Here is a 23542-nt window from a genome sequence, read left to right as displayed (position 1 = left end):
CGAGGCGCGTCGCCGCGCGTCCCCAGCGCACCTGTGCGCGTCCCCGCGTCGGTCCGGCGCTTGTGGAGTTAAAGCCCGGACTCCTGGCGTCGGGCTGGGCGTCTGACAGCTTGGACGGCGGCGGGAGGGAGGAGAGAGGAGAGAGGAGAGCGTCTCGCAACTTCAGCTCCGGCCACCGCCACATGCGCCAGACGCGGACGGGGACGGAGACGCGGACGGAGACGCGGAGCGGGATGCGGGGCGCAGGCTGAAGCGGAATGTGACGAGGAACGTCTCGCCGTCGCGGATCCGTCTGGGAGAAGGAGGTCGGTTTTTAAAGCCTTTTGCGACGAGAGAGTCGCAAACTCGTTCGGGACTCGAACCTGGGATTTCTCAGCCAACGAACGACTCCGTGCGTCTCAGTGCGGGATAGTTTGAATTTTGAAACCGACGGCAGAATAAATAAATCTTCGTTCTCATTTAACACCGAAACGAATTCCAGATCGATTCCAGGCGGTTTTTATTACGCATTTCTGATAAACGCTTTAAAAAGAACGCAGCTTTTAACATTCATAATTCATACCGTTCCGACAGAGTGCTGCGCCATGCATAATGCATGGCGACATGAAAGAATAACGCGGTTCGTACCTGCCAACGCGTCACCAACTTCATCCGGGTCTCGGACCCGCTTTCGCGGGGGCGCGCCAGATTCCTCGAGCGGGCCTGCGCGCGGTTGTCTGTTTGTCGCGATGTCCCCCTGCGTCGGGCACTTGGCGGCTGCATCGGTTCAGATGCCACATCACCTGATCGTGCGTCATAATAAAACCATATTGGGGTGTCACCATCATGGGGTGGCAGTAGCCTAGTGGGTAACACACTGGCCTATGAACCAGAAGACCCAGGTTCAAACCCCACTCACTACCATCGTGTCCCTGAGCAGGACACTTAAGATAAAGTAGTGAAGTGATTGACACAGCAACACAGCGCAGGGTGCACACAGTGAATTTTGTCCTCTGTATTTAACCATCATCCCGATCCGCCAAGGTGCCACTGAGGTGCCACTGAGCAAAGCACCGTCCCCACGCACTGCTCCCCGGGCGCCTGTCATGGCTGCCCACTGCTCACTCAGGGTGATGGGTTAAATGCAGAGGACACATTTCACTGTGTGCACCGTGTGCTGTGCTGCTGTTTATCACATGTGACAATCACTTCACTTTGTTCTTTTGAGTGAGCAGTGGGCAGCCATGACAGGCACCCGGGGAGCAGTGTGTGGGGACGGTGCTTTGCTCAGTGGCACCTCAGTGGCACCTTGGCGGATCGGGATTCGAACCGGCAACCTTCTGATTACCGCCTCATTAACCGCTAGGCCACCACCGTCCCCTAAGTTGCTCCAGGGGGGGACTGTCCCTGTCACTTCTGATTGTAAATCGCTCTGGTTAAGGGCATCTGATAAATGCCGTAAATGTAAAATGCAAATCATGGGCCAGCTGTGGCCTAGCTGTGTTGGGTGGTAGTAGCCCAGTGGGTAACACACTCGACTATGAACCATTAGACCCGGGTTTGAATCCCACTTACTACCATTGTGTCCCTGGGCAAGACACTTAACCATAAGTTGCTCCAGGGAGACTGTCCCTGTAACTATTGATTGTAAGTCGCTCTGGATAATGGCGTCTGGTAAATGCTGTAAATGTAAATGAATGTAAATGTAATCAAGAAGGCCCCGTAATCAGAAGGTTGCCGGTTCGAATCCCAGTCCAAACACCGTGTGACACATCGTGTGCTGTGTGTCACAATCCCTTCACTTTCACTTCACTTTCATCAGTAGTGGATCGGTGACCAATGTGACGCTTGACACATGACGTGTGTTTAAATGAAGAAGAACACAGGATTCAATCGTTCTTTTTCCCTCTTTTGTTCTGGTGAACCCGGTGTTAGAGGAGGGACGGAACTCCTCATAAATCCCGCTCGTAAAAAGCGTCTTTGGCCCTTTTGTCCCTGCAACGGATCCTTTGAAAGGTGAGCTTGGTGACGAACAGCCACAACTTGTTGGGAAGTCACCATATAATGGAACGCCTCCAGTGGTCTTTTGTAACGCAAGGGAAGGAATGAAGAGAATTGAAAACAAACTCTCTTTGGAACCCCTGGAAGAAGAACAATTTGGCCATCTGGAGACGTCGGGGTTTATTTGCAGAACGTGGGACCACAGGACGCCTGGTTGGAGTCGTGTTTTGACAATCCGCGCAGGCAAATAAGGGGGGCGTGGCCTGAACAGGTGGAAACATGACCCTCGCTGACCTCTTTCTTTTCCATGCCGGGGGCCGCGTTTGCCATGGCGACCTGTTGAAACGTATCGTGGATTTCGCGTTTGACAGGCCGTTTCCCTGAGTGGTGCTGGGTGTGTGTGTGTGTGTGTGTGTGTGTGTGTGTGATTTCGGAGAGGTCCCGTCATGCACGGGACATGGAATAGGATCTTTTACGGATAGCGGTTGCTGCTCTCGGCGGAAATGCAGAGGGTGAAGTGGGAACGTTGGGATCGGTTGGAAAAGTGACAGTTTCAGGGCGGCTGACCCCTGCCCTCCCCTACTCGTCTTCATCTTCTTCACTCGCGTCACCCCGCTCCTCGCAGCCCACGCTCTCCTGCCGACGCCCCCGTCCGGTCCCCCGGTTCTCCGCGCGTTGTCCCTCCTCTTCCTCGCTTATCTGCATCTTCTGGCAGTTCGGACTTGTTGTGCATTCCTCAAAGCGAGGACGCTGGCAGCGTTCGGCGCTGGAGGCCGGGGAGGGTGTTGTGAGTCACGGTGCCGCCTCAATCCACAGAAATGCACGATCGCCACAGCCTCTCTAGTCTTCATTTCTCTTTCTTTTTTGACAGGTGCTTAAGGTCCTGGTCCTGCTTCAACCCTACCAAGTACCTTATGGCTCGGGTGTCTCATGATGCATGTGGCTGGACAGAAGCTCTCTTGGCTGGTGGTTGTCCAGGACCAGAATTCCAAAAAGCATAAATGATCTGCTCTTTCAAAATTTAATTACAACAAAAACATAAAAAATACAGTACAGACCAAAAGTTTCTCATTCAACGTGTTTTCTTTATTTTCATGACCATTTACGTTGGTAGATTCTCACTGAAGGCATCAAAACTATGAATGAACACATGTGGAGTTATGTACTTAACAAAAAGTGGAGACCTGGCCTCCACAGTCACCGGACCTGAACCCAATCCAGATGGTTTGGGGTGAGCTGGACCAACAAGTGCTAAACACCTCTGGGAACTCCTTCAAGACTGTTGGAGAACCATTTCAGGTGACGACCTCTTGAAGCTCATCGAGAGAATGCCAAGAGTGTTCAAAGCAGGAATCAGAGCAAAGAAACTAGAATATAAAACATGTTTTCAGTTATTTCACCTTTTTTTGTTAAGTACATAACTCCACATGTGTTCATTCATAGTTTTGATGCCTTCAGTGAGAATCTACCAACGTAAATGGTCATGAAAACACATAGAATGAGAAGTTGTCCAAACTTGTAAATGTACTGCAAATCAAAGTTCAAGATTCCTCATCCCTGGATTGTGTCTTTTCTGATCTGAGAATGAAGCTCATCATACACAGAACTGAAAAGTTTATTATTTTCTCTAATTCTGAATAAAGAATAAAGGCCATTGTCCGGCGGAGCGAGTCACAACGCCTGTTTGGTTTTAGAAAGTGCCGGATTGAGGCGTGTGACTTGGCAGGCCCTCCGCTGAGCGGGCGCATTCAATTCCGCCGTAAATCTCCTCTACTCCGCTGCCCCACATCCAGTCGCCTGCCCCCCGACCCGCCAGGCCTGTGACCGCCATATCCGTACCGCTTTTAGCCGCACGACAGCCCTGTCACTGCTTTAGTCGCCTCTCTGTCCCCGCTTCCCTTCTATCTTTCCGTCCGTGGAGATTTTCCAGATTCCCAAGATTCAGTGTGCCCCTGGCTCGACCTTTTCTTTTGTTTACATGTCATTTCTCTCTCTCTCTCTCTCTCTCTCTCTCTCTCTCTCTCTCTCTCTCTGTGCATTTTCCAGCTCCCTTTATCTCGTTTCCAAGCCTCATTATCCACCCGCCTTGCCCTTTCATTCCCCAATGTCTGTCTGTACCTCTTTCCTGCTTCCGAGCCCTCGTTGTCCACCTGTCTGCCCCTTTTCTTTCTTTGTGCACCTGCCTTTTCCTCGTACCGTCCCGGAGTCCCAACCCCCAACGCAAGGTGCGTGCTCAGACTTATCCGATGTCTCTGACCGCACTCCCCACCCCCCTCTCCCTTTGTGCAGGTCCCGCTGCAGGTTACCCGAGTGGACATGACCATGGCCGCCCCGGAGACCCTGCTTCTCCTGTTGTTGGCCCTTCGCGTCGGGGCCGTGGCCCCCAGCCACCGCTCGGCACCAAGGGTGCGCTTATCGTTCAAAGGTGAGCTTCAAACGCAATGCTTTCTGGGTTCCCACCCCTCGTCTCTGGTTTTTTTCTTTCCCCACTCAGGATGTTGCCGCTGTGCACACACGAACACAATCACGCATTTCTTTAACCCCCCCCCCCATAAAGCCACACCCTCTTTATGCACTTCCTGCCTTGTGCGAAACCACTCATGGCCGAAAAACAAAAGGTGGATGGCGGCTCCCGCCCGCCGAGAGGCCCCGTACCAGCGTCCGCGCGCGTGCACACGCCCATTCACGGCCATTTCCAGATCTCCAGCCTGCGGGCCTGCGTTAATATTTGCTTGCGGAGTTTACGCTCATTCGCGGGCGAGACGTGCGGTGCGGCCGGAGTTCGGGGCTGAAACTTTATATCGCGGCCGGTGGAAGTGTGAACACAGACGGGCCCATTGTGTCGAATAAGCGGGCGCCTCCCCCTTCATCACTGGTAATTGTAGAGTAGACTCCGAAAAGCGCAGATAAGGCTTTAATCAAAGTGACGCTGAAAGATCACCGTGATTATGCTGCACCTCAGCACACACACACACACACACACACACATGCGAACGCACACGCAACATGCGTGCCCACAAACGGATGATGCACGCGTGTGAAATGGTACACCTCCGCACAGAGTTACACACGCGCACGACCCTCTAATTTAACGTAAGAGCCCGTTTCGCGCCGAAAGGCGACTCATGTGAACACATACCTGGATAAACACACATTCGAAACCATGAATCAAGATGGAGGAATCCAGCGCGCCTCTGTTCTGACAGGCCGCGCCGGAGTGACGGTGCGCGAATGAGACGGGAAAAGACCAGAATAGTGCTGCCCGTCTCGCAAATGATCGTACAGGAGCATTTCATTCATAAATACATCCTCTTTTTTGATAGAAATTGACTATAAATAAGGGGGAAAAAAGGCTATGTAGCAAATAAAATATTGGCGAGAAAAAATCCGTTCACATGAGCGAAACACATTGTTACTGTTACAGTGTTTCTGTGATACAGTTTGATACATTTTCATAAAAATTGTGGAGGTGGAGATGGGTCTTAAATTCATATGGACACATTTTTTTTACATGTTTTGTCATAACTAAAATTCCATATTTTAATTATGTATTGCTGTAGAGCTGTTTTTATTTTAGTAATTTTAATCACAAGTTTCTAGATTAAATTAAAACGTGTAACCCAACTTGTTGGGTCAAAATAACCCAGCGTTGGGTTGGTCCCTTTTTACCCAGCGCTGGGTTACCAAAATTGACCCAAATTGGGTTGTTTTTAACCCAGCACTTTTTACAGTGCATTTAGAAACTAATTTACATTTTGAGAAAAAATTACAATGAAAACCGAAAATACATATTTTAAACCTGTCTATGGACCTTTAAAGGGGCCATAAAAACATTGAACATATGCATATTGAGCATTTGTCTACAGGTTAAAAAAAAAAAAAAAAACATTTTTTAAAAAACATAATTATTAGAATGTACATGGTTTTGTCCCCAGACAGGTAATTGCTGGATGAGATTATCCTCAAACCTTGGATAAGCCACCACAAGCTTTCTCTTTAGCAATAAACTTTGCACCTAATTTCCCAAACACGTTCGCCTGCACTCAGAAGAATGTGTTGAATAAGCTGGGGCCGTTTGGCAGCCGCTTTCCTGCGCGCAGTATGTAAATGGCAGCACCGTGCGTTACAGTTGGCGGCTGAGGTCCAGGCCTGCTCTTGATAACATCTCGTGGGCAGGTTAAGCGCTTTGCTACCGGTGGGCTCATTTCCACCATGGAGTCGCTCAGCTGGTCAGATAAAGAGCCCGACAAATGCTGGGAATGTTGATGCTTGTCTTGAATTGAATTGAACTCTTTATTTCAAGGTTGCAAACCTTGGCCTCTTATTTCCCAATGCATTACCTGCAGTGCAAGATGTTTGGTCTGATATGCATCCAGAGCATTTCTTTACGAAGTTGCGACAGTATCAGCGAATCGATTTCTTGGTGCATGGTCTTGCATGCAACTGGCCCTTAAGGCCTATTTATTGGAGCCGTTCTCTTATCGCAGCGACTTGGGTGTAATTCATCTGAATCTCAGTCTGAACGATTGGGTCCTGTTTTCCACCCGGTCCCATTTTCCTCCGAAAGTCTATTTACCTCCCGACAAAGATCGCTCAGATATCAGTGGTCTGCTCACCCCCTTCCCCCCCCCCCCCCCCCCCTATTCCAAGAATAGCTGGGCGGGAAAGAAAAAAAAAAAAGTCGGTCTCACTCGGCCGCGTCTCTTGTTCTCCAGCGTTCCAGTGATGGATTGTTCATTGTTTGTGGCTTTTGTTTCGTCACAGGCTTCTGTGAAGAAGCACTGTGGTGTGACTCGTGCGAACGCGCTTGACTCGCTGGAGGTCTGGAGAGCAGTGGATGGAAATAACTAATCTGGCGGATTAGTCAGGAAATGCGAGGATAATTAGGAGGGGAACGGCACTGGCGGAGTGACATTCTGTACACCTACTTGCACTGACCACGACTTTGTAATGTAATAACGTCTGGGCAACGTACTGGGAAAAAAATATATTTTGTGACCATACAAATATGTTGGGTATTGTGATGCAATCTAAATATGATTTTTCTTTGCATAAGTAAACTATTACTGCAATATTATAGAGACACAAATGGTCATATTTTTATCCTGTTCTGTCAAAAATCAAGAAATTGTATCGGTGAACTAGGGAACGTGACATCATTGAACATTATGTATGTTGCCATGTTTTATGATAATTTGCATGATAAATTTATGATAATTCATCATGTCTAGGGACATGATGAATGCTAAATTTGAACGTTAAATGTTTGCTAATGCTCCCCATGAATTACCATTAGTGTGACTATTAGGGTGTTAGTAGCCTCGCCTATGAACCCTGAGCAAGACGCTCAACACTGAGTGTCTTCAAGAGGACTGTCCTCGCGACTACTGTCCTTGTAACTACGTCACTCTGGATAAGGGCATCTGCTAAATGCTGTAAATGTAAACCATACACGAATAGTGTTGCGGTATCATGTACAGCATTATCGACCAACTCTACTCATGTCTCAAAGTCTGACCAATCAAATGCATCCGTTGACTGTGCACCTTCCTCTTCCTCCTGACTTAGCCTGACAGGAACCGACAGGAACGCGAGGCTTTGAAAGCGACGTTCCTGGCCCCCTACTGAACTTCTAGTGGCTTCCACTTCATTCCAGTGGAAGTCTGGCAGCGGCACGCACCCCTGTGTTTACAGCACAGGAAGAGAGCGTAACCTTTGTCCGTGCTCAGGAACCTCCTCGGTGGCGTCTTGAGCCACACCCTCTCCGTTCTTCCTCGCTGCATCCTGCCGCTTGCCACGTCCCAGAGACAAGTTGTCGGCATCCTGTAAACATGTGCGCCTTCTGTGAGGGCACCAACGTTCTCATCAAACCGGGAAGCCGCTTCCTGGTGCCAAACAACTCTTATGGGGTATGCTATGTTATGGGGTAAACCGTGGTGATGGTCCCAAGAGGCAGAAATAGTGCGACTTGGCGCCAGGGGTCCACAAGTGTTCCCTTCCTCCTCTCTACAATTCCACTTAGTGGATGTTGTAGGTTCTAAAAAGCCTGGGTCAATATGACAGCGATTGCAAAGTCATTTAATAAAAAAGATATGAAATTCTATCTTGCATGCTTGGTGAAATGTCTGACAAATATTTGCTAACGTTAAGACCCGGGGTGTTGAAACGAATCTTATAATCGATGCATTGCGATGCAGACATGGACGATTCTGCATCGATGCAGAATCGATTACATCATGATGAAGTTGCTTGGTGAGTTTCTGGTGGCAGTTAAATGTAACACTCATTTGTCGGGATATTAACCGAAATTGACAGCAAGAGAACATTGCATGCAGCGTTTATTTGATGCCATCCGAACGTGTGGACTTTGATTTGCTCCACTGAGCTCACCTGACGGCAGAAAAACGTCTGGTTCAGACGTCCGTGTGAATGAGGCCTTAACTCTCAACTCACTGGCGTGTGTGGAAACACAATGTGAAGTAAAGTAGAAAAATCACAATCGATTTGTGAGACCAGTGAAGGTTCACACCTCTAGTTAAGACCCATCATTTCCTTCTTTATCACCTTTCTTGGATGCATTCTGGTCAAACGGGTCCAAACATGCTTACAAATTTACCTCCTTCCCCCCTAGTTATATAAGGGAGGGTACTGTATTGGGATTCCTAAGAAGCTTCCTTTCATTCCCATAATGAGGCTCCTATCATCAGCTGTCCGTAAAGATGAGATAATGAAGGTATGCTAATTGCACGAGCCAATCACTAGGGGTTATTTCAAGGTACCTCAGCTTTTGGACCAATCGGTGTTTGTTTTAGATTTGTACATTATGGTTTTGCATCCGTTCTGATTTATTGCTCTTTATTGCTGATTGTCGAAGGATGTGGCTGCTGGACTGTGCATGTCGAGTTCATGAGCGCCCCCTGCTGTATATCTTTGGTAAACAGAACATTGACCTTCTGCTCATGTTCCGTCCGTGTCCCCTAGAGCTTCTTGACACCAGGGCAGCACGTCCCTTCAGCTTTTCCTTCAACACCAGCGATTACCGCATCCTGCTGATGGACCAGGACCAGGGCCGGCTGTACCTGGGCAGTCGGGAGTATCTGGTGTCGCTTGACATGCAAAACGTGAACAAGGAGCCGCTTATCGTAAGAGGGCAACTTACTATAATCTGCGGTCTTGCCGTCTAGCCGTGGCTTCGTTTCATTTATTTCAGCTTGTCCTTGTGTTTCTCGTTCCCCAGATCCATTGGCCTGCCTCTGCCCAGAGGAAGGGAGAGTGTCAACTGACTGGGAAAGGGAGGCAGGTGAGATGAGATGGACAACGCCGCATATGAATTCCTCATTTCTTGGTCATTATGCATTATGGAGTGCCCTAAAATACTTTTTGCGTTGGATGCTCGCAAGGGCGAATGTGCCAACTTTGTGCGTATGATTGAGCCGTGGAACAGGACTCATCTGTACGCCTGTGGGACTGGGGCCTACAAGCCCATCTGCACCTTCATCAACAGAGGCTGGAGAGCTGAGGTACGGCCGCCCGCCTCATCCTCAGCAAGGGGCAGCAGGCAAACAGCGTGGCAGAGGAAGGATACTATAAACCATGAATATATAGAACAATAAATAAAAAATTATAAAAATAAAATTATATATATACACACACACAGCCTGTTAGAAAACTCTACATTTTACCTCGTGCACCTTATTCTAGCTAGTTTTGTTGTACTATGTGAAATCTATCTAGCATGTTCTTTTTTATTATTATTTTGAACATATGTGGATGATCTTGCCTTCTGCAGGACTACCTCTTTCGACTGGTTCCTGGCCATGTAGACTCAGGGAAGGGAAAATGCTCTTACGACCCCAATCATGAAAGCAAAGCCGCCCTCATCAGTAAGGCTAATTTCACTCTCTGCTTTAAAAATGTTCAGCCTTGGAATTCTGTGTGGTCCTAATCTTCGGCTGGGGTTCTCGTTTCTTCACGTAGACGGGAACCTATATGCAGGCGTGCACGTGGACTTCATGGGCATGGATGCAGCCATCTTCAGGACCATGGGAAGCAGGCCTGCGGTTCGGACAGAGCAGTTTGACTCCAGGTGGCTCAATGGTAAATTCTTCACTCACACTGTGGACCGGTCTGTGTGCTGCCGGCGTAAAATTGCGGCGAGAAAATAATAACCTCCTCCCCCGTGTCCCAGAGCCCATGTTTATTCAAATCCACAAGATTCCGGACAGTGCAGAGGCGAACGATGATAAACTTTACTTCTTCTTCCGGGAGAAGAGTCTGGATGACGGGGGAGGCACCAGCCCTGGTGTCCTGGCCAGAGTTGGACGCATTTGTTTAGTGAGTCTCAAAGGTTTTCCATGCATGTTTAATAATTATGCATTGTGCCGAGCATGATGTTTGTCAATTTAAATATAGCTATGTGTCACGTCCATGCGGGCATGACGCGGCGGGTGAACGGAGAGGATGACGAGGAACGAAGAATGAAGGACGCTTTCACCTGACATCACGAAACCGGGGTTTAATTGGTGAAGCACAAGACAGGGGAGACATCCGAGACGTAGACACTGGTGAACATGGAACATAACGTTAAAGACCTGACAGCGGACAGAAACGAAGAGGGCAGCTTTATACAATTAACACAGGTGAAAACGATTAGGGAACATTACACAGGACAACAATTAAACTCCGGTCCGGAACCCCCATTTCGGACTGGATCGTGACAGAATCCCCCCTCCTATGGCACGACGCCTGGCGGGCCAGACAAAGCAGTCCATGAAGGAGGGAGGAAAGTCCAAACACAGAGTCTGAATGGTTCGAGTGGACAGGAGGAATCGAACGGGATCGACTCGAGGAGAGAAAAGATGATGAACAGGGAGGAATGATAAATAACTGAATGAATGAATGAATGGTCCGGTATTCACGATGGACGAGCGGCGGTTCTCCAGCGCAGACGGCTTCAGGCCAGTTTGGTACCGGCACCTCGTTCGCCGTCCGCATGCGTCCGCCGCTCCCTGTCAGTCTCCGGCTCGCCCCGCTGAATGGCCGCTCCTCACCTTCAACGCCGCCAGACACGGGACTGAGAGGCAGGGGTCGGGACCCTGCTGAACATGAAGCCATGGAAGGCCAGGGACAAGGAAGCTGGCGGCGTCCTCCCGGCGAGTCGCGGCTCCTCCGATCTCAGCGGGGCTGCGTCAGGTGGCGTCCAAATGTGGGTCAGGTCTTTCTGTCACGTCCATGCGGGCATGACGCGGCGGGTGAACGTAGAGGAGGACGAGGAGTGACGAGGAACGAAGAATGAAGGACGCTTTCACCTGACATCACGAAACCGGGGTTTAATGGGTGAAGCACAAGACAGGGGAGACATCTGAGACGTAGACACTGGTGAACACGGAACATAACGTTAAAGACCTGACAGCGGACAGAAACAAACAGGGCAGCTTTATACAATTAACACAGGTGAAAACGATTAGGGAACATTACACATGACAACAATGAAACTCCGGTCCGGATCCCGGACCGGAGTAACCCCCATTTCGGACCGGATCGTGACACTATGATGTTTATGGCTATCTTATTAATAGGCTTAATTAATATGGTAAATAATGCTAATAATGCAGACTTGCTTTAATAGTACCACCCACCATGAACTATAACTATGGTGAATTCTATTCTTTAGAGTGTCCATGTTGAAATTGATTAACATCAATGACCACTTAACCCTTAAAGTAATGTGTTGAATTCTGAACTGATCACCGGCAATTTAAATAGTGATTGCCGTTCACATTTTAATTAATCTCAACCAACATGTTGATAGCCTATGCCAGAGTGCCAAACCTGCGGCCCGCAGGCCACATCCCACGGGATCACTTTATAAAGATTATTATCATGTCCCGGCGAAATGAAGTGCTAATAACACTCAAACTACTGATAATGCAGCGCTTCAGTTGCCTTGTTGAACGGGATCTTTACACTGAATCTGTACTGGAGCAGTTTCCACGTTGCCGGCAAATGGGTTGTGAAGCAGCTCGAAGTTCTTTTTTCGTGCTTTAAAGTCACCAAGGGCTTATGGTGATGATGATGGCTTGATGATTTTCTTTGTCGTTGGAATTTATTTAATTAAGAGGATTATTTGGTCAACTCAACCACAGCATTTTTTAATGCTTGTATTTGAAATTCACAAAACATATAATACATAACATATTACATATTACTTACAACACCCTCTTGCGTGTTATCATCGCTTGATATCACTGTGCCACAATAATAGATCTATATGAAGTGAAGTTTGACACATGTGGCCCATGCATGTTAATAATGTGAACCAAATTGTTACTGAAATTAATCATGCTTAAAATATGATTCCAACAGAATGATGAAGGTGGCCAGAAATTACTTGTGAACAAGTGGACAACCTTCCTGAAAGCCAGACTCGTGTGCTCTGTGATCGGCGATGACGGGGTGGAGACCTTCTTTGACGAACTGAGTATGAGTCCGGTCCAGTTCACATTTTTGTTATGCAGTTATTAAATGTCTAGCTGTAAATGTCCAAAACCCTTTTACAGGGGACGTTTTCATTCAGCCCACTCAAGATGAACGCAACCCCGTCGTCTATGCGGTTTTCACCACTGCAGGGTAAGAAGAACGATAGAGAAACATATTCATAATGTCGTATACAGACAGTACGGTACAGGGCCGTGACACCCTGTTTCTGTCTCTCAGCTCTGTGTTTAAGGGTTCTGCCGTCTGTGTGTACTCGCTGTCAGACATTCGGAACGTCTTCAACGGGCCCTTCGCCCACAAGCATGGCCACAACTACCAGTGGACTGCCTACACGGGCAAGATCCCCTATCCTCGCCCTGGGACTGTGGGTCTAAGCCTCTATAATTTAGTCCAGTCTCGAATGGACACTGTTCGTTTCTCCAACACAACTTTTTTTTTTTTGTGTCACCAGTGTCCTGGTGGAACGTTCACCCCTGGCTTGAGCTCCACTAAGGAGTTCTCAGACGAAGCCGTTAACTTCATCCGGACGCACCCGCTCATGTACCACCCCGTGTACCCCATGCTGAAGCGGCCCCTGGTTGTGCGCACTGGCGTGGACTACCGATTCACCACCATCGCCGTGGACCAGGCGGATGCTGTGGATGGCCGATACGAGGTCCTCTTCCTGGGCACAGGTCAGCATGTGCGACCCGTGGCGACCCACAGCCACCTGTTTTGTGGAAGATTTTTCCATATTTACATTTATAGTGTAGAATTTAACTTTATGGCTGCACAGTATGTAAAGTATTCTGTAATATAACACTGTAATATGTCCAAAATACACACTTTTGGTATGTTTACCATTTTAACGATGCATAATTGCATAAGCATTATTCACCATAGTTTTTATTTAAACAAGCATATTTCTACATTGGATTGTTGGAGTCATTCAGTTTTATAATAGGAACATTTACAACATTTATCAGAAGCCCTTATCCAGAGCGACTTACAGTCAGTATTTACAGGGACAGTCCCCCTGTTAAGTGTCTTGCTCAGGGACACAATGGTAGTAAGTGGGATTTGAACCTGGGTCTTCTGGTTCATAGGCGAGTGTGTTACCCCTAGGCTCGCACCTATAAGCATGAAAGCGCTGAACATTGCGGCCGCTTCTCCATTTTGAAGCATGAGTAAGGGGTTTCATTTCCCTCCTTGCAGACCAGGGTTCAGTGCAGAAAGTCATAGTTCTGCCCAAAGACCCGAGTACCTTGGAGGATCTGACGCTGGAGGAGGTGGAGGTCTTCAAGGTAGGCCTAACCTCTTCATCACCCGGCATTCTGTAGTTATTAAAATGGCACTGTCAGAGTGTTTTTGAGAAAGATATCACACACTTTTACAGACACCAGCTGCTGTCAAGACAATGAAAATATCTGCCAAAAGGGTAAGCCTACATTTTGGTAGTTTTTTTTATTTGTCACTCATCAAATAATATTGAGTTATTAATTGTAATAATAATAGTTTTAATGCTTTTTTCCCTGTTCCTTCTGCACTCTGCAGCAACAGCTATATGTGTCATCAAACGCCGGACTTACCCAGGTGTCCCTGCACCGATGCGGGGTCTACGGGAAAGCCTGCTCCGACTGCTGTCTGGCTCGTGACCCCTACTGTGCCTGGGACGGAGAGAGCTGTGCCCCTTTCACCCAGGCCACCAAAAGGTCAGGCTGAGGTCAAGTGCCATGCTTCTCACAAAGTATTACGTCCTCTCGAGCCTAATGAAACAGTGGGCTCAAATGCCATTATGTGTTTTAGGAGAAGCAGAAGGCAAGACATCAGGCATGGAGACCCGCTGCGTCAGTGTAGAGGCTTTAATGCTAAAGGTAGGCCTGAAATGAAAATATTCACATTTTATTGCCCCTTTGATTCCGTATCTTTATATATATAAAGCGGTTAAGGAAGCGGCCCCATAATCAGAAGGTTGCCGGTTCAAATCCCGATCCGCCAAGGTGCCACTGAGGTGCCACTGAGCAAAAGCACCGTCCCCACACACTGCTCCCCGGGCGCCTGGTGCCCACTGCTCACTCAGGGTGATGGGTTAAATGCAGAGGACAAATTTCACTGTGTGCACTGTGTGCTGTGCTGCTGTGTATCACATGTGACAATCACAACATTTTCATATTTGTTTTCGTCTTTGTCCTCCAGTGGAGAAGCGGCTCAAGGAGACGGTTCAGTTTGGAGTGGAGGGAAGCAGCACCTTCCTAGAGTGCCTGCCCCGATCTCCTCAAGCCACCGTCAAATGGCTGTTTCAGATTGACGGGAGGAGGAAAGTGGTATGTTTAGCATGTCTAATAACTGAAAATCAGCCAAAGTGATTTTTTTACATTTATGATTCAATGCCATGCAAGGAAAATGTTTTTGCTCAAGTATTGCAATGCAGTAGACGGCAACACCATTTAATAGCGAAGGTCAATGTATTGAAAGCAGTAGCGTGCAACTAGCGTTAGATTGTGAAGCTGAAGACCTCCTCTGACGTTCATGCAGCTGAGCCGAGACAGGGACGTGTTGACAACACCTCAGGGCATCCTGCTGAAGACCCTGAGCAAGGCGGACGCCGGGCTGTACCACTGCTTGGCCATGGAGAACAACTTCAAACACACCGTGGCGCGGGTCTCTCTGCGCGTCCTTGACCGCAAGATCGCAGTGGCCCTCACCACGCCTGACGACCAGGAGGTGGACGAGGAGGACCCCGTCTGGCACCGCGAACCCCCTCACGCACACCACCGTGGCCACCTGCCTCCGGCTAACCTTCCACCATTCGGCAACCCGGAGGTGCAGCTCATTCATCAGTACTGCCAGTCCTACTGGGATCAGATCACCGCCCAGCAGCAGCAGCAGCAGCAGACCAAACTGAAGAACCGCAGACATGCCGAGAGCCGGGTGCCCAGCGGGGGATGAACACAGCTCCTCTGCAGCACCCTCCATTTATTCATTCATTTCACTCCTCTTTCCATGGATTTACCCATTCTTCAGAATCACCACAAGTGGGTACATGTATTGATGTGACTGTCCTGACAGACGTGACTGAGGTCACTGATTCACACACACACACACACACACACATCGAACGTGTGACTCTGCACTTTGTACAATTGAAAGCAGTGAACAATCTCACTTGTAACACTTCAAATGTCTAATTATCACGCTTAAATAAAAAAAAAGAACAGTATCACTGCAGAACACATGTTCTCAAAGCACATGTTCTCTGCCAAGCCAAGTAAATTAGCACATTATGCAAAAGCACATTATTCATGCAGTCGGAAATGATTTACGTTTTTCTACCCATTGCTGTCTGACACTCTTTGTAGTGTGTATTTATTACAAAGTTGTACATATTCTTGTGAGATAGATTTGTCTGTAAAGGTTATCTGGGGGTGAAGGGCATATGCATGAAAGAAATATTTATTGCAGTGCAATTCCAGTGGTAGACTCTACAGTCTGCCATATGTTTAGCTGTTACAGTAGAGCCTGATATCACCGTTCTCCAATTAATTTAATGAATCCATAATGGCATTACAGCAAAAAGAAAGAAAAATGAACGGTAAATGCCTGTCAAAAAATGTATATGTTGTTAGAATAGTAAAATACCATACAAAGCATTGGTTCACTAAAGGTTATGTGTACTACTGCAAATGTTATCACAATTGCACATAATATGGTCGACCATTTTAATATTTTTTTACATATTTGGATCCAGCTGTTCTCATGCCATATATGTTATAAATGATTCAGAAATAATATTATATTGTAACTTTAAATATAATAAAAATATTATGACTGGAAAGAGTATCTATTGGGATCTATTTTTAATAGTTAAAAATAGACATGGATATTTAAATCTTACATATGTGTTCATTAGCATTTTTACATGATAACAAAAATTGTACAAGTATGCATAGCTGTAGTGTCACGACTACGGACTTACGGGGGAAGGAAGCGCAGAGGTCTGACATACTGGGAAGGGTTTTTATTATAACAAACAATAAACACAAAGAAAGAATGGCGCGGTGGCCAAAAACGGGAAATAAAGGGGAACAACACAAACAAACCCGCAGGCGTGTGGCGATTGCCAGAACTGAAAAAACGAACACCTACACGGTTACAATGTCAAGTTCACGAAAATGCCGGAGATCTAGAAGGGGCGGAAACATCCGGCATTTAAGCGCTGTCAGGATTGGCCACCGGTGTTGAGCACAGCTGCAGTCAATCCTGACATGTACACAGATCTGTACACACAAAATTCATTTAGCTGATACTTCATTTAGCTGATACTTCATTTAGCTGATTCATTTAGCAGATACTACTATATTCATTTACTAAATACAGAGAACATCTCCTGGGAGCAACAGAAGACAAGCATTTTGTGCAGGGAGTTTTTATTCCTAGAGTTAAATGGCAAATGAAATTATGAACAAAGACTGGGAATTCTGAAAAATAAAGACCATAAAGGGAAGTGCGTGAAGAGCAGACTAAAGGGCATAAATATATCAGACATGAACACTTTCCAAATATTTAATGCAGCTGCCAAAAAGTTTCATACTTTTCAATATCGATGGAATTTGTTAATCATTCATTATATTCGTTAATCACATTAAACTCACATCTTCACACGTTGATTCAAGTAACCCATTTACCTAAACTAGTAACTAGTGTGCCATAAAACCATTTCAATAAAGTAGCACTTGACAAACCGCACTGTAATATTGATAGCATTATTAATACATGAACGGTGATTCAACCTGCTATATCATTACATTCTTTCATAATTATTCCTGAACAATAATTTTTCATAGCACATCTCAACCTCAAACAACTATTCTTATAAGACTATTGTAATAAATTCAGTTGTAAGGCAACTTTTTTTATAACATTGTGTGTTTCTCATTAAAACTGGATATATTGAGTTGTTTGATTAAAAGCTCCTGGTAGCTCAGGTATAACCCAACACAATACTCATTATTGACGGTATTATCAATTTCAACTGAAATGTAATTACATTCATGAATTTTAGGTGCAATGTGTAAGATTTAAAGACATGTAAACATATTTGCTGAAGTCAGAATGCCAACCAGCATCTCCTTCTACCTCCCTCAAGAGTTGATAGTGAGTTACTGCAGTGTCACATCTGGAGAAGTGACACTGGCCTGATATCCTCCTCTGCGTCCTGTGGCCTGGTTGGCGTCACAGTTACCCTAAGAAAAATGCCTGCCAATTATTGCGTGAAGGCAATTCAGCGAGTAGCTGCCGGATTTACCAGTTATTTATCCTGGTGAAATGCTGCCCCTAATTTGGTGGCAGAACGTTACACATTCCACCCATTTATATACCCCCGAATTCTTCGGGGTTGCATAACAGACATCGCATAAGGTCTGATTAAATAAAAATCTGCCATGCAACACACAAAACATCGAGACATGGTGGTTTTTGAATTACAGGCGAATAAGAGTAGCATGTTTTATTTTGGAAGTATAGCAGACTAGCAGGATCAAGGGAGTGGGACATGGATTGAGTTCATCAGTCATCCCACTCATCGTCATCCTCATCTTCGTCCCCATCATTATCGCTTTCTTCCCCTGTAAGGAGGGAACAGACACCAGTTTTTTGAGGTGAAGGTAGGTGTTCTCTAGTGTTACGACACCACGTCCATGGTCCTGCCACGTTCTATTGCACGTTCACCTCTGGAAAGACCACTGTAGACCTTCAGAATGATGCTTACCGGAGGAGTGGATGGCTTTACTCCTCTTCTGCATGACCATCATCAGGGCTCCTACTATGCCCTCTCCTGAGTCCGCCGGCGTGGGTGGTGTCTCAGAACAACTGGCCACCTGAACAACAACAACAGCAAATTCAGATCAGTTCCATTTCGAGAGCTGTGAGCTGTGTGATCAGCCGAGACCGGATTTAGGATCTTACCCTCCGGAGCTGCGTCCCTGTGCGGATCTGATCCAGAAGTGCTCCTCTCCCACCTCCATCACCTCCACCGCCGCTTGCGGCTTTTGGCTTGTTTCCTGCTGGTGGGGGTGGTGGTGGACCACCGCCAGATGGAAGTGGAGGAGGAGCTGCAGGAGCTGGCGGAGGTGGTGGTGGTGGAGGAGGAGGTGCTGGGCCCCCCATGCTTGGCTGGCGAGGGACTGGAGGGGGAGGTGCAACGAATTCAGGGGGTGGCAGAAGAAAATCTGCCATGGAGGGGGCTGGAGGAAAATCTGCCATGGAGGGTGGTGGAGGCAGATGTGAGGGTGGTGGAGGAGGACGTGAGTGAGACATGGATGGCGGTGGCAGTGGACGGGAGGAGGAAGGGGGAGGAGCCGGGCAGGGAGCTGAGGTAAGGTGAACAGGTGGAGGAGGGACGGAGCCGCTACGCCCCCCTGAGGGCAAGGGAGGAAGAGATCCCCGTGATGGTGGAGGTGTGGGACCGTGAGTGGGTGGGCCTCGCTGTGGGGCACCAGGGATTGGGGGAAGTGGCCCAGAACGGCGTCGAGAAGAAGGGGCAGCAGGAGAGCCGGCGCCAGGTATCGGAGGGAGTGGAGCCTGCCGGTTTGGAGGTGGGGGTGGAGGACCAGACTCTGTTTGCAAAGAGAGGAAGTAATTAAATCCGCCACGTCAACGACGAACGCGGAGAAACACACACTCACCCTGCTGGTTCACAGCCTGCTTGACGGCATCCATGCCCCCGGCTTTCTCGATAACGTCATAGATGAGTTGAGACGTCTCAGCGTCGTTCAGGTCGGACTCGGAGATCCCGGCGCAGGACAACAGCTTCTTCAGGTCTGGGTCCAGGTTGCTGGGGTCCATACCCAAGTGACTGACATGCCTAAAACCAGCGGCGGCGTTTTTATACCAACACAAAACGTCGTGCCATCAAGTTCGTCTGGGTTCTACTCTTGGTCCATAGATTTTTCTCTGGTTTCCTGCTTGCTTTGTGAATATTTCATCTGTACCGTCACAGCCATACATGACGTTTAAATGAGGTGATTTTAATATTTTGTAACTTTGATTAAAAGAATCCTTTGCTGTTTTCTTTGTGGAGAGCTGCTCTGTTCCTTATTTTAAATAAAAGAGAGTGACATGCCTAAAGCCGACGTCGGCGTAATACTTTTATACAATCCATTACAAAAGTTTTAAAATATCCTGCAGGACTCTGATTTTGGTTGACTGGGTTTTTTTCAATCAACAAATCTGGGTTCTAATATTGGTTTGTTAATTTTTTTTAGGTTCCTGTTAGCTTTGTAACTCTTCAAGCAACTTTGCTAAAGAAGAAATAATCCTTCAGGTTGCAAACACAGTTATCTACGCTGCTGGGGTCCATCCTCCAAGGGACCCACATGCCTGGCATTTTGTACTCATTTCCATGAGAACTGTACTGTACATTTCCAGCACGGACCATTTCCGTTTGTCGTTTAACTCACGTGAAGCCGCTCGGCGCTCCGATATCTGCTTTGGACAACTTGGAGCTTTTCTTCTTGCCTTTCTTGTCTTTCTTATCTTTCCCCTTTGACACGTTAACGTTTGAGGGGGCTGGAAGGGAACGATAGCGGGAGGCTTGGATGTCTGGGTTCTGAATGTCAATGGTGGCCATGGCTGGAAGGGCGGGTAGCATCGCTGCGCGCAAGAGAGTGCGGGATGATTATCGTTGAAGGACGCATACATCTTTAGCTGCAAATATTGTGTTTTTTTTTACCGTATTGGTTGGGTATGGCCGGCAGCGAGCGATCTGCAAAAACAGCAAAAATGTCAGTTTGACACAGATATGGCCTGGCGTGTGAGGCGAGGTGAGGTAAAGGCTTCGACGCTCTGCCCTACCTGCGAGTGTAGATTTCAACTGGGTCTTCTCTGATGGAACACCATGCAAGGGAGCAAGCAGACAGCGCGACCATTACTGAGATTGGGGTTTTTTTTTCTGCCTGGCTAGCATGATAAATTGTGCAATTTCTGTTGGATTTTGTGAGAAATCCCGGGGACTTTTGAAAGCATTGTGCAAGTACATCAATATGATACTGATATGATAAACGTGTGAGTTCATGGTAAGGGTGAGGAAATTCTTGTTCCCTGTTCTTCAGGGTTTTTTCTTCTTTTGTTGTATGAGGAATGAGATCATGGTGATGTCTGTTGTCTTAGTCGATAAACATTTACATTTTACATTTGCAGCATTTACCAGACGTCCTTATCCAGAGCGACTTACAATCAGTTACAGGGACAGTCCCCCCCTGGAGACACTCAGGGTTAAGTGTCTTGCTCAAGGACACGATGGTAGCAAGTGGGATTTGAACCTGGGACTTCTGGTTCACAGGCGAGTGTGTTACTCACTAGGCTACTACCACCACTTGATAAATTAAAGTCGTATTGTGGTCTTACCTTGCCGTTCATTTCTCTGGATGATCTTCTCCTCTATGTTGTAAAAGAAGCTTTCCGCCTCCTGCTCGCTGACGAAATTCAGTCCTACCTGGCATTCCTGATTACAAAGGAACACCTACAGTCATCCAACAGGCGGCATATATTTACATATCTGCAAATGAGAAGGCCAGTGTCCAGAACAGGATGTCCTAAATTGTGGTTTTGGAACATTGAGGGACTTACGTCTCCCGCGAAGGTGTGGAAGAAGGGCCGGGCACGTTTATAGACCAGCTGGTTGAATAGCTCCTGCTCCCACAACAGCTTCCCTGCCTTGCACACCAACACAAAGTGAGCACCGAGCCGGGCCATGCGTGAAATTCCGCACTTTTACGAGCGAAAAACTGAGCAATTAACGGCCGATACCTGGACGTCAAACAGACGGATAAAGTAGGAGCGCTGATGGTTGTCCTTCACAAAGCACAACACTCCGGTGTTCTGCAGGCACCAGCAGTTTGGATTGTGCGGCAAGGCCATGTAAAGCTGCACCACGGTTGTCACCAAAGACTGAGAAAGAGGAAGAAGATAAATTCAGCCGTAGTGTATCAAGTAACATTCTGAAAACGGTCGTGGCCATTGTGCCCAAGATAACAGGGTTGCTTCTCTGAAAAAAAAAAAAAAAAAAAAACTGAGCAAAGATCAAAACCTCAAACTCAACAACTCGTCGTGCCCCTGATTCTTCAGCAACTCGTGCAATGCAGCGGACAATTAGATCTGTGTGTTCACGTAGCACCTCAAGTGTCTCAGTCACAGATAAGAATGAAGAGCCAAGCCAAGCTGATGCATGAAACAACGATGATGTTGAGGAGTGAAAAACATTGTTCGGCCGAGTAAAAATCACACTAATTTTAGTGTCACAGGATGTGGCCGTCCCTGTTGCACACTCGTCTCTGGCCTCACCAGGCCCGTAAAAACTGTAGTGAACCTGACACTTGCGTATGACAGAATTAGAATGGAGATATGTACTGAAAATTAAAAATGTCTTACGAACCAAACAAATTTTTGCAAAAGATTAAAGACTCTGCCGCTAGATACATTTTTGGCAGTCATTTTAACGTCTGTCTGTCAATTAAGGCTGAACCGTGTTATATAAAGATACACCGTCTGTTTCGGAATTGTTGGCATTTTGCACATTTGACACCACAGATCATTTCGAATATGCAGGGTTCTGACATTGTTTGAATATGTGAATGAAATGCACCCATGTAACAGTTTTGTTTAGGTAGCTGCTATGTTTGCTACCGTACGTAGCAGGTTATGCCATTGACTTGTAAAGTTACCTTGTCTCTTTGATGCGTTTTGTATATCTGTCTTTTCAAGGCAAGAATAAAATATTCAGCCACCAGTGCTTACAGTTTTGTGCATGCTAACAGCTGTAACTGGCTCAGGAAATGGAGAACCACGACGGTCAATACGTTTGAATTGAATTACTTGCATTTGTGGCTCATGTTTCAAGAAAGGGAACATGGCAAGCTAGCTCAGCACCAGAAGAACACACCGTGTTAGTCGCATTTAAGCAGATTTCGACAGACCGCCGTCACCGATCGTCGCACATGCGCTAGGCGTGTGGAGTTCCACGGAGAAACTCACCACGCATCTCCTGCCCAGCAGGTCCAGAAGCTTGTCGTGCTCCTGAGGACTCAGCAGAGCGCTGGGGGCCGTTTCCAGGGCCTGCTTCTTGGTCTTAGACCCGCAACTCATCGTGTCCCCTTTTCAGCAGCGCAGGAAAAGAGGGGCCTTGCTCCGCTGCGCTCGTTCTCGCTGTGCAAGACCCGTTGGTGTCGCAGACCCTGAACGGTTTCTCTTCCTAATTCTTCGGCGTAATATCAGTACACAAAGGCCAACAACAGGAAGTAGACAACCACACTCTTTCTTCTTTTTTTTTCCCCTCTGTTCACAGCTGAGATGTTGCTTCAACTTTTCCACCACTGAAAGCTTTGACCAGCGTTTTGCTTAGTCCATAGTCTATAGGTCTTGGTGAAACAGGTTTGAGATTTCAACAAAGTGCATCTTCTAAGCATATTATCATAACTTGCAGATTTTTTATGCATGATTGTACCATGCTTTTGGAAGCTTTATTCCTGGTGACAGATTACTGTATCTCATAAGAGGAGACAATCAGTGTCATTTGTGCTATGTGTTCAATTCATTAAATATAAAGCAAAATATTTCAGGACTTTAGGATTATAGCAAATTGCGGGTTCTAATCCCGGACCGGCAAGGTGCCACTGAGCAAAGCACTGTCCCCACACACTGCTCCCCGGGCGACTGTCATGGCTGCCCACTGCTCACCAAGGGTGACGGTTAAAAGCAGAGGACACATTTGGTATTGTGCTCCATGTGCTGTGCTGCAGTGTTTCACAATGACAAACACTTTCACTTTCTTTTCTTTTCCTGCACTCATTCTCTGCAATGAGTTGTGATAATTGCATAATCGTTAATTTGGCATTTTGTGCAGTTATGCCATTGACTTGTATATTTCCTTCAGTAATTTTGTATACTTGATAGATTTGGGGAAATGGTAGCAAAAAGAAAACTGGCCATTGCTGTCTGGTTCCTCCAGCCAGGGTTTTATTTTCATCTTTGTCTCTGTTTGAGTCTAAAGAACGTGTACTAGATTTTGGCATCTGAAGGTGTTAAATCTGAC

At 47.0% G+C, this 23542-nt stretch overlaps 2 protein-coding genes across 3 annotated transcripts; one reads left to right on the top strand and one right to left on the bottom strand.

The window, feature by feature from the left end:
- The first annotated feature begins 26 nt into the window (after positions 1 to 26).
- Positions 27 to 16291, top strand: LOC114797967 (semaphorin-3F-like). The gene is made up of 18 exons (XM_028993306.1): positions 27 to 305; positions 4270 to 4405; positions 8962 to 9122; positions 9218 to 9280; positions 9381 to 9500; positions 9770 to 9863; positions 9958 to 10077; positions 10169 to 10314; positions 12346 to 12460; positions 12540 to 12609; positions 12697 to 12841; positions 12929 to 13151; positions 13672 to 13760; positions 13853 to 13894; positions 14011 to 14168; positions 14263 to 14330; positions 14653 to 14780; positions 14992 to 16291. Exons 2-18 carry the CDS (start codon positions 4297 to 4299, stop codon positions 15403 to 15405), a joined length of 2265 nt encoding a protein of 754 aa, XP_028849139.1. The 5' UTR covers positions 27 to 305; positions 4270 to 4296; the 3' UTR covers positions 15406 to 16291.
- A 714-nt stretch (positions 16292 to 17005) lies between these two features.
- LOC114798168 (wiskott-Aldrich syndrome protein-like) lies at positions 17006 to 22731 on the bottom strand. 2 transcript variants are annotated; one of them, XM_028993632.1, is made up of 11 exons: positions 22486 to 22731; positions 21262 to 21402; positions 21082 to 21168; positions 20860 to 20956; positions 20308 to 20337; positions 20186 to 20218; positions 19914 to 20106; positions 19140 to 19318; positions 18421 to 19070; positions 18224 to 18332; positions 17006 to 18080 (listed from the first exon to the last, which is right to left on the bottom strand). In XM_028993632.1, exons 1-11 carry the CDS (start codon positions 22594 to 22596, stop codon positions 18022 to 18024), a joined length of 1689 nt encoding a protein of 562 aa, XP_028849465.1. In that variant the 5' UTR covers positions 22597 to 22731; the 3' UTR covers positions 17006 to 18021. The 2 variants fall into 2 exon arrangements, with proteins under 2 accessions (XP_028849465.1, XP_028849466.1); XM_028993633.1 differs by lacking the exon at positions 20308 to 20337.
- Between the last annotated feature and the right edge of the window lie 811 nt (positions 22732 to 23542).

Source organism: Denticeps clupeoides, chromosome 10, assembly GCF_900700375.1.
Source record: "Denticeps clupeoides chromosome 10, fDenClu1.1, whole genome shotgun sequence".
NCBI classification, from domain to species: Eukaryota; Metazoa; Chordata; class Actinopteri; order Clupeiformes; family Denticipitidae; genus Denticeps; species Denticeps clupeoides.
This window is presented reverse-complemented; position numbering and strand designations above follow the sequence as displayed.